Genomic DNA, 17,623 nt, shown 5'->3' on the forward strand with positions numbered 1-17,623 from the left:
GACAGACCTAGCAATGACTCTGGATACTCAAATTCAGTCCAGTATCCATAACTGTATGTCAGGAGCAAAAAAAAACGATTGGTGGAGGCATCAAATTATGTCATCTACAGATTGTGGAGTTACAGCCAGGAGGCCCGTTACAGCCAGGAGGCCCTTTCCACCAGGGAGGAGCTCTCCGAGTCAGAGGACGCTGATCTGTTTTCTCAAGAGGTGTCTGTGCCACCCTCAGTCTTTTGTGATGATACTATTTCTGTTACGGCAAACAGTGCCACTCTGCACTTGTGATCTGTTTGTGAAGAGGAAGGCCTCCTCAGTGAGGCCCACTTGGTGAGTCGTTTAAACCATTTCTTAGATCTCTGAGGGCCCCGGGACCCACCTGGGGGCACAAGAGAGTCTCATCCGCCTTCTAGTCCTCCAACTATGACCATACCGCATCTGGAGTATTGCAAAAGTAGTTTTTACCATCTAGTATGAGGCGAAGTTTGGCAGGGACCATCAATGAGTACTGTATGCCCTCTTCACAGAGAGCTTTCTTTGCTTTCCCAAACAACGCATGCTGTATCTACACTTTGGCAGTAAAATCGGGTAACAACAGCATCTTACTATTTTCAGTTGCAAATGGACCATTGGCAGGAGCCCTCTGTAAGATAATGTCTCGTCCCTATAATGAAGTAATCTTTCCTTCACTGGCCGAAGGGGTCTCCCTGGTGCCAGTGAACGAGCCAGCACCCTATGAGCCCTTTCTAGGACAAAGAATTTAGGGATGTGGTCTGGGGCAACTATTGTACTGTGGAAGTTTTCTAGGAAGGTCACCATGTCCGTTCCTTCAACCCCCTCAGGGAGTCCTATCACTCTAATTTTGTTTTGACGATTCCGCCCTGCCACATCTTTAGCTCTTTCTTCCAGGGTGAGCTCTCTAGCGGAGAGATCCTTCACTTTGATTGTTGTTGGGGGGAGAAGTTAATCTATTGATTGTTCTACATTTTTAACACAATCCACTAGTTTGTGTTTTTCTGCCTGCAGGAGGCGCATCCCCACAGAGACTGCACTAATGTCCTGTTGGAGTGTGGCCTTAGAGTTCGCAATTGGGGAAAATACCCTGTCCAGGTGAGAGTAGATCGAAGCATCAGTGGCTCCCCATCTTCCTTTGACCCCAATGGTGGGAGTGAGGACTCTATCTCTAGCTGTGTGGCACCCTGTTTAGGTTTGGATTTGCCAATAATAACAATCAATATTACAACATAGGTCCCAAGGTGGAAAAAGTTCCAGCTGACTCACTAAGTTAGTATCCGGCCTTAATTAGCTGGTCTGCATTCTAATTTATTTTGAAGACCCTTCCACACAATGCTCCCAACGGTGCTCTCATCGGGCCCTTACCTAGCCCCGATATCCCATGTCACATCAATGATTTCCCTGGGACCAGACCATCACCTCCCCTGTCATCAGGCCCACCAGGCCCGATCCAGGCAGTCACAGGATTGCTATAGTTAGTTTAGCCTGCAGCATCCCACAGCTTCAGGGATATACTGCAGTGGAGGGGCAATCACAGTGAGGTCAGCACGTGCCAGGCGCCCCTCTTACCAGTCACTGGCGGCAGGCACAGATCGCAAGGCTACATCCAGGCCGAACAACTGAGGCCAATCCCTGCAGTGGTTGCCTTGTCGCAGAAGCATCCAGTGGGTGGCACACGCACTACCACTACATGGGAGTACAGATCCTCTATAGCATAGGCCCAGCTGCCTCAGGCCAGGAATGCCACTGAGGCCACCACAACTCTCGGTCTAGCACTCTCCTTCCAAGGGGGGAGGGGGGGCCGGACCCAGCAGTCAGAGGCTTTGTGGCGCCCGCATCAAGAGGAGCAGGTGCCAGGCCTGGGTCCAAGGCATCTTGTCCTTCCTCAGCAGGCTCTCTCTCAGGTGAGGGGGAATCACTGGGCACTTCCCCCGCCTCCACCGTTGCCGAGCGCCAGATTCACAAGCCTCCTCACCTTCAGGTAGGCTTGCAGACAGCGCAGGAAGTGCATCCGCGGCCTAAAAAAGCATTAGAGGGCCTGGTGGTGAGGGGAAAAAATGTCTCAGAGGATGGGGTATCTACTCCGGGCAATCCCAGCAACTCCCCTGTTCCAGTCTCAGGTCCGGAGCCCCCATGCACCACACAGCCCGATCAATATTCCTGTATGCCTGTGTCACGTGGCGCAGCTCCAGCCCATCTAGGTATCCAGGCCAGATATCGCAGGGCCCGCCGCTACTCAACAATATGCGATGTAGAATGAGTTGAGACCCCAGAGTTAGCCCCAGAGTCAGCCATCACCCCCGGATGGTTAAGGATTAAAGTTGGGCCAGCGCAGAGAAACTGGCTCACACGTCCGCCGTCTTCCGAGACCAAGCCATGTCCCCTTGTACCCTACCATTAATAACGTTAAATTTGAAGAAACAGTTCCTTGTATTCTGAACCTTACTCCTCTCCGTTGACAGGTTCTATCCTACCCCCACTTCATACTTCCCTAGTTATTTTGCCATTCATTGTTCTATACCCTACTTTTTTGTATTTCCCCACAAACTCTTTTACTGCCTTTTTCATATAATCATAATTCCAGATTTGTAAAGCACAACTTATCACCCCTGAGGTATCCAGGCGCTAGCGGCCTTCTGGAAATTAAGTGAGCTATTGCCCAGAGTCACATGATGCTGAGTTAAGCTGACCCACTTGATAAACAGATTCCCAGTTTTGTGAAATGTACACTGCCAACGAAGTTCATGAGCATCTTAATAGAGTGCTATCTAGAAAATTGCCCAATATTATGCAAATTGTTTGCTTTCTCGCTAAAAAGATCTTAGCTCCCTACAAGAATTTTCACTGCTATACATATGTCCAGCTAACTGCTGAGTTTGGCTCTTTTCTTTGCAACTCTGGCAATACTATCTTCGTTACAATTATTAAAGGAACAGGTGTGTCCCCTAGGTGAATCAGAATTCGTTCTGGGCTCTCCTGCCAACATACAGCTCAGTTAACATTGCCAGCAACTTTGCCCTCCATATGTCCTGTAGTGTCCTACCAGTGTCCATTTACCAGTTCAAACTGTGTTCCTAGGTGCCTCGCACACTGACACATCAGCCTGCTGTCTGACCCTGCTTAACATAGGGCCTACAGAGCCATATATTCAGAATTGCTTGTCGCTCTGTTTACTCCATCTACTACTTAAACAATGTATAGACTGTTAAGTACTCTACCACTTTCACTATTATGTTAATACCAAATGGATGCCTTTAAATCTCTTTTATATGTAGCCCGGCTCATCTACTCTCATTCGTTGCCACTATTCTAAATAAATGTATGCCCTATCCCCTCACTTTGTTAGCCAAGGTATTCAAGAATTCTTGAAACACTACTGTCATGTTCTTGCTAATCAAGATAAATCATCCCTGGTACTTGAAGACAGGACCGCCCACAAGGTGGCTCTTTGCTGTCTGAAAGTATGCAAACCGCGGAACGGGTCAGAGTTCACTATCTTTTGATTCCTACATTAAAATCGTAGCTCCTTGCTCCTGTTAAAGAGAAAGGTGTGCACCTTTGTTGCGGTGGAGATGGCGTTGATTAGATAAGTAAAGGGAGAGAGAAGCAGAATGGTAGGTTTGGTATACATGAATGTGCAAGATCTTTATTTACATGCAAGATACATGTGTTCACGAAGTTAGATAGGCCTATACTTTCTTACTGCGGGCCATTCATTGGGTCACATTCTGCACCATAACTGCCTCAAAGACCAATTGCTTGCATCGCAAGAACACGCTTGCTGGAAGGACACAAGCACTGTACCTTGAATCAGGTGAGAGCAGACGGGAGTGCCTAGACTTGATAACATCCGTACTCTTTTCAGATTGAGCAGAGGGACCTAAAATTTGCTGAGAATCAGGTTTGCATCGAGGACTTTATTTAGTTATTCTTGTTGATATTACAACATAAAACCATACTCTGTAAGAAGCCTTTGGATGCCGAAAGTGTCAAAATCACTGTTGTTCTGAATGCGAATAAGAGGCTATCATCTTTTTTGATAGGTGTCCCAGATATTGCATGAAGTGGCTCTCAATGAAGAGCGAGTATTTGCAGAAGAGTATCAACTACACCTTTATGAAAAACCAAGAGAACCTTCTGGATATCCAGCGGCACAGGGTAAATATGAATTTTATTGATTGTTCTCAATTTTGAAATAGAGGTAGTGGACAAAATAAGCTAAGAATAAAAGAAAGGATTTAACATCTTCACTGGCACCTCTTAGTGCCATTGGCCTTGGCAATTGGAAGAGAACAAAGGTGGTCTAAGATGATCAGGCATTAATATTGAACTTTCACGAACTTCATCAAGTTCACAGTTGCGCATCATACTAGAGAAAGGTGTTGTAATGGTGATCAGTTGAACATCACACGAAGCGGACAGGGATAGAAGTGTTAAACGTATCACTGTGTAGTTTTGTGCCATCGTCTTAACTTATAATATGAAGCATACAAACGTCTCGAGTTGTCCCATTTCTCTTGTGAGATACTCAGCTAAGCTCAGCCCTTTTTTTTTCATTGTAGCTCGCAATGTTTAGCGTTTTCATACCTTCACTGATATATTTTTTTGTTTACATTATTTGGTGCACACTTATACGTCTTAGATTACAAAGTGATGTCGACTAAAGACCCTCCCTTCACTCAAAAGACCTGAAGTGGTATATTACACTACCACTTTGCTCTGTGCCATTTTCCTTTATTTTCTAAACCTGCTTTAACTTCACTAGTTTGTGCTCCTCAGCTAACGAACATCTCACATGACATGGGAAATCAAAGGAGCTTTATTTACTTCATGCATCATTTTGTCAATCCTCGTCGCACAAACCCACATGCTCCACACAGCACAAAACCTGGTTATGCCCTTCCTACCCCCCCAACCCAGTCCAACGCCGATACCAGGTAGATAAACAAAGGCAAACACATCTGGACAGCAGACAATAGGCAAAGACTCCTTGGGTGAGCTGGCCACTGAAGGTAAACAATGTTATGCACTATAGCAGACTGATGCCTTTGGTGATATTAGTATACTGTACTAATATCCTTTAATGGTGGTTTTTGATCTAATGTTTGTAAGTGAGGGGTTTCTGTGAATTTCAGTGACTTGTCAAGAGAGGTGAGAAAAGGAAGATGGGAGGGGTGGAATGAGGGAAAGGGGAGAAGTCTAAGGAGGGAGGAGGAGAGGTTGTCAGGAGAGAGATCAGGGATTTAGTTTCCCCAGAATGTGTTGAGTAGATGAATTTCCAGGTCTTTTTTGAATCTGAGGTAGGAGGGGTTGCATCGAAGGTCTTTGGGTAGGGCATTCCAAATGGCTGGGGCCTTACCTGAGAAGGAGCGGGATTTAGAAGCAGCTTTTTTGAGTAGGAGGGGAATGAGAAGGATAGTGTTGGAGCTTCTCAGTGTTCGGGCATAGCCATCTTTTTTCAGTTTATTGGAGAGGTAGGATGGGGTCTTCTGGTAAAGGGCTTTGTGAGTGATGCAGGCAATTTTGTAGGAGGATCTGCCTTCAATTGAGAGCCACTTTAGGGATTTGAGGGCAGGGGAGATGTGGTCCATGCGTTTACAGTTTGTTGTTAACCTGGCGGCTAGGTTGAGAACGGATTTGAAGAGGGCCAGGTGAATTTTGGGGGTGCCGGAGAGAAGGGCATTGCCATAGTCTATTTTGGATAAAACAAGAGACTGGATAATTAATTTGAAATCTTCAGCTGGGATAAAGGGTTTGATTTTGTTGACATGATGGAGAGTGAAGAGAGCACTTTTTGCAGAGTTCTTGATGTGGGAATTAAGTGTGAGTTTATTGTTGACAGTGATGCCTAGTTATTTAACCGAGTCGGCGAGGGAGAGAGAGCAGTTTAGCACATTAAGGTCGGCGATCCATGTTTGGATGGGGAGTGGGTTGCTTTTGGGAGAGAAGAGGATGATCTCCGTTTTATTAGGGTTGAGTTTCAGGTGATTGATGTGGAACAGATATGGCTTTTGGTTAAGGCTGAGTTAAGGTGTAGGATATCCGCATGGGATTTGATTTTATAGTACAATTGGGTGTCATCAGCATATAGGTGGTAGTTGATTTTTTCCTGTTTGAGTATCCAGGTAAGGGGTTCCATAAAGAGGTTAAAGAAAGCGACAGAGAGGATGGATCCTTGAGGGACGCCAAGGGAGACCGAGGTTGGTTTAGAGAAGCAGTTTTGAATTTCTATGTTAAAAGTAGGAAGTGAACCAGTTAAGGACAGTGCCACTGAGGCCGAAGCGGTTTTTGAGTGTGTTTAGTAGGGTTGGGTGGTAAACAGTGTCAAATGCCACGGAAAGGTCAAGAAGGTAGAGTAGGTAGGTATCACCCATATCCAAGGCTAGGTGAATATCATTGACTATGTTGAGTAGTACGGTTTCCGTGCTGCACCTTTTGCGGAAGCCAGATTGAAGGGGGTCGAGCAGGTTAAACATATCAACATGTTTGTCCACTTAGAGGAGGGCACATTTGTCCAGGGCTTTGGAGAGGAGGGGAAGGTTGGAGATGGGGCGGAGATTATTGGGGTCGTTGGGGTCAGCTTTGGGATTTGTGGGGATGGGAGTGATTTGTCCGAGTTGAAGGGAGATGGGTACATTCCCTGTTGAAAGGGAGACGTTGATGATGTTGGTCCTGTAGGGGACGATGACCTGTTTGAGATCTTGTATGAGTGCGGAAGGGAGAGGATCTTTTGTGTGGAAAGAAGGTTTAATTTTGGCTAAAATGTCGAAGACCTCCTGTTCTGATACAGTGTGGAAATTATGCCATGAGGCGTTATTTTTAAGCGGAAGGGAGATGGGTTCAGGCGGGGTGAGGAGAGGGAGGGGGGAGAGGGGGTCAGGGAAGTGTTCAAAGGGGGAGGTAAAAGAGGTGTGGAGATTAAGGGCGGTTGGGGGGTGGGTGAGGGTAGAATATTGAGGAAGGAGCAATCTATTTTTTCTTCACAGAACAAGTTTGCAATTTCTTCGCATTTGTTAGTGGAGGCAATCGGGTTAAGGGGTGCCGGGGTGGTTTGGTTTTTAATGATGTTAAACAGTTCTCTAGGTCTATTTTTGGCACGTGAGAGTTGGAGACCAAAGAATGATGCTTTCTCTGAGAAGATGTGTTTTTTGTAAGAAGCTCTCGCTGTTCTAAGGAGGGTGAGGTGGCTTGGGGAGGGGTGTTGCCTCCATGTTCTTTCCGCCAGTCTCATCGAGCGTCTTTCTTTGTTAAGGTCTGGTGTGAACCAGGATTTAGAGGGGGCATTTTTTAAGGTTTTAGTTTTCAAAGGGGCAAGTTGGTCTAACAACTCAGTTACAGTTTTGTTGAAATGCTCTCATTTTTTTTGATCCTATAAAAATATTTTTTTCACCACAGAACTACAAAAATGGGTCTTCATAACTTGTGAAATATATTTGAAATGTTTGAACAGTTCACTTAGCTATTTCAGTGTTGTGTTAGAAAAAAACCTTGCATCCTACTGCCTTTCAATTAACATGGTTTGCACAGTTTAATTGTCACACAGTTCACTTTACAAAATCCTTTAACTTAAGTCACAGATAGACAAATACATGTAATAAGATAAGCTGACTTTTGACCTTTGACTCTGAAAACCAGCAAATGTGTCAAGATAGCAAGATTTAATGGCATTGCTATTGCTCTCTCAGTTTGTGAGCAATGAAGATGCCTTTAAATCTTGTTATCTTATCACAATGGCTCTGCTTTCAGAGATAGAGGTCAACAGTCAGTTTGTCTTCCCTGAAGTTAGAGTATTTTCAACTCACCAGAAAGGGTGAGTAGTCCCTAAAAATAAATAGCTCCTCCTGAATAAATCTTGCTCAACAATGTGAGTAGTGGATTTTTCAAGTCGTGCTTGGTCATGTTTACTCTCTTTTGTAACCAGAAGGTTGATTAAATGAATTGCTTCTTTAAGCATAAATAATGAGTAATAATACCACGGCAATCCTCCTATGTATTTACTTGTACATAGAAGAATGTAAACCGAACAGTGTTGCAAGTGTTGGGGGCAGAGAGGCCGCATAGAAGTTAGAAGTGAGGTTTGTGAGACCGTTGGTAATGATGGACGGAAAGCTTAGGCACTGTGTGAAATGCAGAAGAGTGGCGAGAGACAGTTTGAAATCCCTGACAGGGAGTGGTAGTAGACAGTCTGTGATGTAAGGAGTTAGAGGTAAAGGACAGGGATTGGTACCTGACAAGTGGAATGTTGCGGGAGAATAGGGCTGTCATTGCGGGAGCCACTAATGAGAGGCAGAATGCTAGATAGGGCATGCCAGACTTAAGGCCATGTCTCAACATATGAATCTCTAAACTTGACTCTTATTACTAAACTTAGCCTGAGATGTATCGATGTGTCTGAGGTATGTACAAATGACCATATTTTAGAAAACGGTGTGTTAAAAAAGCAAGAGGCTCAGCCCTAGCCAGTGAAGAAAGAGGTCTACCCTGCCCCAATGGATACGTTCGGATGTGCAGAGTCAGGAAATAAAGAGTAGTGACATTGTTTTTTCAGTCACAAGTTTGTTATTTGTCATGAACTGTGGGTACACTATTGAGGTTTCTCTGCCGGAAATGCCCTTCTTTTTCTTGAATTTCCAATATCATGAGAACAACTGGAAATGTATCTAGGTGCTCCTGCCCCACTGTCATATGTTTGTGTGAGAAATGCCAAGTGTTGGTATAGCCTTTAAAAAAACCGAGCAGCATATCTGGAAAGGTAACACTATTTCACACTTTTAGATACAGAAAGGATAGGGCACAGAAGTAGACAATATATGGTTTGTCATGTCCCGCTAAAGTCTTAGGGCTAAGAAGCCATTCTGCATTCCAAAGTGCTGGAAATCTATAGCGGACTTCATTTATATTGGATAGGGTGATACTGTTAAAACAGAGTTTTGTTTATTGACAAGAATGCTGATCATGAAGAATCCTTTCATATCTTATCTTCACACGTGAAGGCAGCTGGGCATGTGTTATAAAGTGCTATACACTGAAATGAACTCACTTGAGAAGAGAAAGCATCCCACCTGCAATTTGTTTGGCTTGTGCACCATTTTCAAGGGCCCCTACTCTTTCTGGCACGTAGAGTGGGAGACGGCACCTAAATCATGCACCTTTTTTTTTTAGCTTTTATTGTCTTTTGGCAACATATTGATCAAAAGTATTGTCCCACATCTATTGACCTCCTATTGACTGCTGTTACGTCAAAGATACATTTTCGATCATGATGTAATATGCAAATGTGACTTTGTATAATAGTGTGCATCACTGTGTGCATGATACTTGGGTATTGGTTGACAAAATAACATATGTAGGGTATTGATGATGATTAACATGATTACAAAATTGGAATTTATGACATACAGGCTAAACATTTTAAGAATTACAGAAGCTATTATTTGAATACAAACCAGTTCCGTCTTTGAGGGATACATTGATACATATTTATCCTAAAGTCACCAGACTCGAACAGACAGAGATACAAAAGTGGGAATACATTTTGTGGCAATGGTAGTGTTTGCCAACAATATATTAAGTCTGTTGAATTAAAATTATAGAGATGGAAAAAGAGAATTGCATAAAGTCATAACCTGCAAAACTAAGAATGGGCTTTGTGGAAACCGTTATCGTTGTAATAATGACAATAATGGACAGACTACGCAGGAAGTGGGGAACACAAATTATAGAGCATGGGGGGGCAGTTTGTAGAAAAAGACAAAAGATTATATACATTGACTACTAATATAGAAAATCAAAGAAATCGGAGGGAAGATTATATTATTAGGCTACTCAAATTAAGCACATTTATTAACTGAATAATGTGAAAAAGGCCTGAGTGTAGAATAGCACTGGATAACAAAGACCTCTATAAGAGGGTTACATAGAGATGAAATTATTTTTGCGCAATTGTTTGCAAAGAGTACAGGATATCTTGAAATTATGATTTGTAGGACAGATCTGACATGACAAATGGTGGGTGTTGAGCCTACAAATCTCATACCGGTATGTATGAATTTGATAATATACGAATTAGAAGATTGTTATTAGATTTATTATATCAATATTGAACATGGTAAATTGCTATTTGATTAAAATAAATGACTAGCTCTGACATTTATTATTAATTGCACGTGAACTCAATATTGTGAAACATTGTGATAGAGGTATCACCAGATGATTGAATGTGTAATCAAAATGGAAGCACATCTTAAAAATAAAAGAGATGAGGTGTACTGAAAATGAAGGGAATCCAATAACTTCAATTTGTAATGTACAAGCCATGAAAAGACATTCCCAATCAATCAATAATTACTGATTGAGCACGGCTATTCACCCCTGAGGATATCCAGGTGCTGACGTCTCGCAGGTCTCATTTGAAAAGCCAGGTCTTGAGTCCCTTTCTGAAATCTGCAAGAGAAGGTGGCGGTCGCATCTGGCGGAGTAGGTTGTTCGAGGACTTGGCGGCTAGGGAGGAGAAGGACCATCCTCGACTTTAGTTTCAGCAGAAGTGGAGAGTGTAGGCGAGAGGAGGGGACTCGTAGCAGAGTTTTCTGGCGGGCGGATGGAAGTTCAGGCGTGGGTGATGTCTGCCGATTCCTAGGTGTTGAGAACCTTGTAGGCATGTGTCAGCATATTAAAATGACTTCTCTTCTGGATGGGGCACCAGTTTTTATTCCTGAAGTGGCGGGTGATGTGTGTCCATTTGGGGAGTTTGAGAATGAGTCTGTCCACTGCATTCGGGGAGAGCGTGTTTCCGTAGCCCAGCCGGCTGGTGACGAGCCCTTGCGCGAATGTGTTCCTGGTGTTGACGAGGATCCATCTGATGATTTTTCAGAGCATACAGAGGGTGTGGAAGCAAGTGGAGGAGACCATGTTGACCTGTTGCTTTATGGTGAGTTTGCTAACTAGGATGATCCAGAGGTTGCGTGCTTGGTCAATTGGCATGGGTTGGGGGTCTGTTTTCGGGAGGCCACCAGGTGTCATCCCACAGGAGGTGTTTTTCCCAAAAATTCGCAATTCCAACTTGTCCATGTTGAGCTCAAGGTAGTATGCCCTCATCTAGTCGGCGACGCTCATCACGGCGTTGCAGAACTTTGTTCTGATGATGGTGGGACATTCCATGAGTGAGTAGATGAGTTGGCTGTTGCCTGCATAGAATAGGATGTTGAGTCCATGTGTTCTGATGATTTAGGTGAAGGACATCATGTAGGTATAGAACAGGGTGGGTCTGAGGGATGAGCCTTGGGGGACGCAGCAGATGATGTTCTTGGGCTCAGAGATGAAGGTGACAGGTGGATTCTCTGGGTGCGCCGTGTGAGGAAGGATGCAATTCATTTGAGGGCGTCTCCCTGGATGCCGGGGTGGTGGAGTCTTCTGATGAGGGTGTAGTGGGATACTGTGTGGTACGCGGACAAGAGGTCGAGGAGGATCAGAGCTGCTGTTTCACCTCGGTCCAGGAGGTTTTTGTCGTCGTAAGTGGGGACGATCAGGGCAACATTACTTTGATAATGGCAATTTATAAGGGAAACGTTGGCAACCAGTTATGCATGAATACTCAATCCCAAGCAAAAAATATTTTACTCATCCACAGCTCATTAGAACACGTTTAGGTCCTGTGGAATTGCAGAAGGAAGAAGGTCTATTCCTGCAGTTTGAGACATTTGTGGAATCTGAAGGGATTTATCTACACCCACTAGTACTCCGAATAAAGAAGTGGACTCCAAGGCTCAGTTGGCTAACCTGTGTAGCAACAGGGATGAAACAAGCTACAAGAGATTTCTTTCTTGTAATGTTCACCTGACCAGTTGCAACTGGACCTCTGGTTGAGTAAGCTCAGAAGTGCTGTCCCCAAGGTCCTGGGACCCTTGGCTGTGTCTAGCTGTACTTCTCCAACACTGACTGATAAGCTGTGTCTATTCTGGACCTCCAGAGAACCGGGCCAGACATCCAAGTCAATCTGGCCAAGGTGCAAGCTCTCCAGGCAAGAAAATCAACTTGGTCCTGCTCACAGATTTTTGCTGCTTGTAAAATGTATTCAACAGACCCTCGCTACAAGCCTATCTGGCCTTGGTGAGATCTTCCTGTATACATCCTGCAGCTGAGTTCCAAAAAAAGACTAAATCCGAACTAAGAAATCTTGACCAGGTGAAGGTGCAAAAGGTGTCTAGCCGGCAAGCGGATCTCTCTGGATGCAAAATTAAATTTTCCACCCTTGAAGCTTTTCACACCAAAACCAGTGGTTTCAAGAGAACTTCATCCAACGGCTATCAGGCTTTGAGAGCACTTCCTAGGAACCTTCTGCCACCTTGCCCCACTGATGGGCTTTGAATTCCATTTCAGAAACTAAGTCCTAACGTAAAATCTTTGACCGGTATAAACCTGCTCGGCGTATCCTAACCGGTCTCTATTTATTTTGGTAGTCCTGAAATCACACTGAGGTATCGGTCTCCCACAAACAGTGATTACTGATTGACGTTTTGCTATTTATTGGCACTTTTCTCTCACATTTTGTTCTAAAAACACGTGTCTCCAGTTCTGGCTATTGCATTTTGCTGTTTGTGTGTCATTTTACTTATTGATTTTTTTTTTCTCAGTTTTTATAACTTGGTTTGGGGGCGCATGGCCACGATGGCAGACAAATAGGAATTTTTTCCTTGTCGCTCTGTCCCACGCCACAGACTAGAGCCCTAACTCTTGCCTAGTCATCCTGGCTGCCGACAGCAACCGGCTCCCCGGAGTGGAGCGACCCTGACGCAGCCATTTACGACAGCAATCTTCTACTCCCCAGCCAAGCCCGCATCTGGCTGCCTGTGAGTGCCAGGTGGGCCTAAGATGGCAACCGCCACACTGCGCCTGCACTAGTGCAGGCACCTGGCGTGAAAAGAGCATGCAACGTAGACTCCCCAGCCACCCCGAGGGGGCCAATCGGCCTGTGATCCTGTTCCAGATGCTCATCATGGCCAGGAGTGAGTTGAGCCAAGGTGCACCTCAGCACTGGGGGAGGCTTGCCTCCTGTGACACCCAGTTTATGGCGGGACTGCCCTTGAGAGAGACGACACGCCGCCTGTCTAGCGCTGATTCCAGCGGTGCCACCTAGGCATCTGCCCAGAGTCAGGGGACATACATGCAATGAGGGTAGCCCGGCACCTCCCGACGACCAGGGGCTACAGCAAAGACATTGGAACACAGAGGGCCCTCTTTTTCCGCAGACCATGAGGTGCCATTACCAGCCCGTTGGGCCTCCACACCTGACTCCACACGGTGGGAGCCTTTCCTGTTACCAGGGCCCGCGCTGATCCTCCTAGGGCCCTTGCTTCTCCCAAGGCTGTGCCCCCATTACAACATCTCAGGCCGGACCTGAGGCCTTCCCTGGCCACAGTTACCTGTTCTCGCCCTGCTACCCAAGAAAGATCTTTCTAACAACATTAGAGAGATCTGTAGCGATCGGGACGCGGTTGGTGACCGCGTGGCCTTTTTGGAAGACCAGAGAAAGAGCCCAGAGGAGGAACTGGAAGCACTCCAACAGGGGATTGGCCAGCTATGAGAGCAGCAAATCGACCTGCAAGCCATACCGAAGACCTTGTGAACAGGTCAAAAGAGAACAATATCCACATAAAAGGTGTTCCATCAAAAGCAGAAGGCTCAGACATAACACAGTTCGTTAATGACCTCTTCCTTTCCATACTGGATGATCCTCCCGATTTCACGATTACAATAGACCAGGCTGTCTGTGGGCCGAGTCGTCCCTGCCTGCGGACATCCTTATTTGCCTCCATGATTTCGAGTTGAAAGAGGCTATCCTGCACCCGAGAGAAACAACCAGTACACTTCCGAGACTTCTTGCCAACACTATGTCAATACCTGGCTGCAATCAGACTGCAGAAGCGACGTGCTTTTCGCCCAGTCACCTCGCAACTATTGAGCATGGAGATTAATTATTCATGCGGCCATCCATTTCGCCTTATTTTTTTCCTGGACGGCACAATGCACCAGATGCGATCTCTAGAGGACACATACCGGCTATTATGCATCAACAATCCAGGAACACAGGATCAACCTGCGGACTCTCAGCCTCACCGAGCCCAACCTCTGTGGCATAAACGCATATCGTCCAGCAAAATCACTAAACCTGACTTAACTATGATCTCTCTTGGGCAACAGGCTGTGTTGGACTTGCTGCCCGGGGAGCTTGCCAAATCGGACAGTCCTTGAGACTTCCAGACAATACCAGTATGGCAATGTCTCTGTAATCAATGCATTAACAAAATCAGAACAAGTCTCCTACCTATCTAACTAATGTTCCAAAGACCACTTTCTCATAGTCTTTAAGGTTACAGTGCCTTGGAACCCCCTGGGTTTGTCAAAAGAACCCTCACTCACCTACCTGGTAGGGTACATGCTTTATCATTGGGTTCCCACTCTGGTTGCGGAATGCTTCCAGGGTGTGCTGCAACGCCTGCTTACTGTGGATCTGGTTTTTTGGGGAATGATCTGTGACTGTGTGTGTGTCAGTGAAGGGTGATGTTTAAAATTGGCTTGTGTTTTCCTATCACAATTCGTTAATTTATTGGTGGAAGTCTTGGTCAATGTTAAATGTAATGGTGGATCACTGTGGTTTATTAGTTGATCCCACTTATCCTAGGTGTGGTCTACATGTTTCAGCCATCTTTTTTTGCCTCTCAGGGTCAGTGTGGCTTTTGCCAGGACCAAAATCAGAGAAATCCCATGCACACTATGGCATGTAAGAAACGGTGTATGTGGTTTGTACTTACAATGTTTCGACCTCAGGACACCCCCACGCCGCGCGGCCCTCCAGCTGTAGGCAAGTCTCCCTCGTTGCTGCTCGTTGTTCCGTTTTAGCCATTTTTTTGCCCTCCTGTGCCTCTGTTCTGTCTTTTGCCCTCCTGTGCCTCTGATTTGTTACTATTGTTTTTTGCACTGTTTCTCTGGTTGTTCTGTACGTTAGCGCCCCTGGTGTGACCCCCCCTCCGCTCCCCGCTCCCCGCCGCTGTGACATCGCGGCCCGACCCTTATTCTTTCTGTGTCCTCCCTGCTCCCGCCTCTCAGCTGCTCCTCCCTCCCACTTGGCCTTAAATGGAGACCGCGCGGCGCAGGTGAGTGTGACCTGACCTCAGGACACCCCCACACCGTGCGGCCCTCCAGCTGTAGGCGAGTCTCCCTCGTTGCTGCTTGTTGTTCCGTTTTAGCCGTTTTTTGCCCTCCTGTGCCTCTGTTCCGTCTTTTGCCCTCGTGTGCCCTCCTGTGCCTCTGATTTGTTACTATTGTTTTTTGCACTGTTTCTCTGGTTGTTCTGTACGTTAGCGCCCCTGGTGTGACCCCCCCCTCCGCTCCCCGCTGCTGTGACATCGCGGCCCGCCCCCTTTTCTTTCTGTGTCCTCCCCGCTCCCGCCTCCCAGCTGCTCCTCCCTCCCACTTGCCCTTAAATGGAGACCGCGCGGCGCAGGTGAGTGTGACCTGACCTCAGGACACCCCCACGCCGCGCGGCCCTCCAGCTGTAGGGGAGTCTCCCTCGTTGCTGCTCGTTGTTCCGTTTTATGCCCTCTTGTGCCTCTGTTCCGTCTTTTGCCCTCCTGTGCCTCTGATTTGTTACTATTGTTTTTTGCACTGTTTCTCTGGTTGTTCTGTACGTTAGCGCCCCTGGTGAGACCCCCCCTCCGCTCCCCGCTTCCCGCCGCTGTGACATCGCGGCCCACCCCCTTTTCTTTCTGTGTCCTCCCCGCTCCCAGCTGCTCCTCCCTCCCACTTGGCCTTAAATGGAGACCGCGCGTACGTGCAACGGTCACACGCAGCGGGTACGTCGATTGTGCGCCGGTAGGCGCGCCAAAGGCAAGCCCGTCTACGACCGTCCGCGCCTGGACCGCGCCCAGCGCCAGGACCCCTGGCCCCCGCCGACGCCAGACCACTCGACGGACCTACGACACCGCCACCCTCAACGCACTCAACGCCGGCCGAACCCTCGCCTGCTACCAAGCCACCCGGAAATGCACCCACGGACCCTTCACCTGCCAAGCCTGCAAATTCACCTGCCCCCGGACCTGCACCGCACCCAAAAAGCCGAGCACCAGCAGCACTCACCTCAAGTGCATCCTGCTCAACACCCGCTCCGTCCACAGACACACCGTCGAACTCTGGAACCTGCTAGACACAACAGCACCAGACGTCGCCTTCCTGACGGAAACCTGGGTGAACGCCTCCTCAGCACCCGACATCGCCATCCCGGACGGATACAAGATCACCCGGAGGGTCCGCGTCAACCAGACTGGAGGAGGCATCACCATCATACACAAGAACACCATCCGAATCAGTACCAGCTCCGACGACACCTTCACCGCCGCCGAACACCTCCACTTCCAGATGCACACCGACCCCAAGACCACACTCAGTGGCACCCTCATCTACAGACCCCCGGGACCACGCACACAATTCAGCGAAGACATCACAGACTTCATCAGCCCGCACGCCCTCCCCTCCGCCGACTACATCCTCCTAGGGGACCTCAACTTCCACCTGGAGAACAACAAGGACAGCAACACCACCTCCCTGCTGGACAACCTCGCCAACCTCGGTCTCAAGCAACTGGTGAACATCCCCACCCACTGCGCCGGCCACACGCTTGACCCAGTCTTCTCCTCCAGCAAGCACATCTCCTTCAGCCACTCCACCGGACTACATTGGACCGACCACAGCTGCGTCCACTTCAGCTTCAGAAGAACCACGACCCACCACCACCCGCAACAGGTCCCTCGCAGGAACTGGAACAAGATCACCACCGACCAGCTCACCACCTCCCTTAGCCAGAACCCTCCCGCCAGCACAACGGACCCCAACGTAGCAGCCAGCAACTTCACACAATGGATCACCAACAGCGCAGATGATCTCGCACCTCTGAAGACCCCTCCCAGCAGACACGGCAGCAAGAAAGCCTCTTGGTTCACAGACTAACTTAAGAACTCCAAGAAGAACTACCGCACCCTCGAGAAAGCCTGGCGCAACGACCGGACCACAGACAACATGACTGCCCTCAAACACGCCACCCGCAAACACCACCAGCTGATCGGCACCACCAAGATGACAGCATTCAAAGAACGACTGGACAACAACGCCCACAACAGCAAGGAACTCTTCAGCATCGTCAGATCAATCAATCAATCAATCAGGAGTTTGTTAAAGCGCAACTACTCACCCGTAAGGGTCTCAAGGCGCTAGGGGTGGGGCGGGGGTGCAGGTTCCATTCCATCAAGGAGGGGGTCTGTCGAAGAGCCAGGTTTTGAGGTTTCTTGCGAAGATGGAGAGCGATGTTGTCTGTCTGAGGTGGAGCGGAAGGGCGTTCCATGCTTTGGCCGCGAGGAAGGAGAAGGAGCAGGAGCGGCCTCCCGATCTGGTCTTTCTGGTGCGGGGGACCTCGGCGTAGGAGAGCTGGGCTGATCGTAGGGTCCTTTGGGGTGCGTGGAATTTGAGCCGGCTGTTCAGGTATGCTGATCCGGTGCCGTGGAGGGCCTTGTGGGTGAGCATCTTAAAGGTGATTCTCGCCTTGACGGGGAGCCAGTGGAGTGTG

General features: G+C 47.5%; 1 protein-coding gene across 1 annotated transcript in view; it reads left to right on the plus strand.

The window, feature by feature from the left end:
* The window catches only part of LOC147712337 (uncharacterized), an 86,499-nt gene that overhangs the window by 15,488 nt on the left and 53,388 nt on the right, over window positions 1-17,623 (plus strand). The window contains exon 2 of the mRNA XM_086923033.1: window positions 4,056-4,170. Within this exon, the coding sequence (XP_086779159.1) occupies window positions 4,056-4,170 (115 nt within the window). The remainder of the gene's footprint in view (window positions 1-4,055; window positions 4,171-17,623) is intronic.

This window comes from Lissotriton vulgaris, chromosome 5, assembly GCF_964263255.1.
Source record: "Lissotriton vulgaris chromosome 5, aLisVul1.2, whole genome shotgun sequence".
Lineage (NCBI taxonomy): Eukaryota > Metazoa > Chordata > Amphibia > Caudata > Salamandridae > Lissotriton > Lissotriton vulgaris.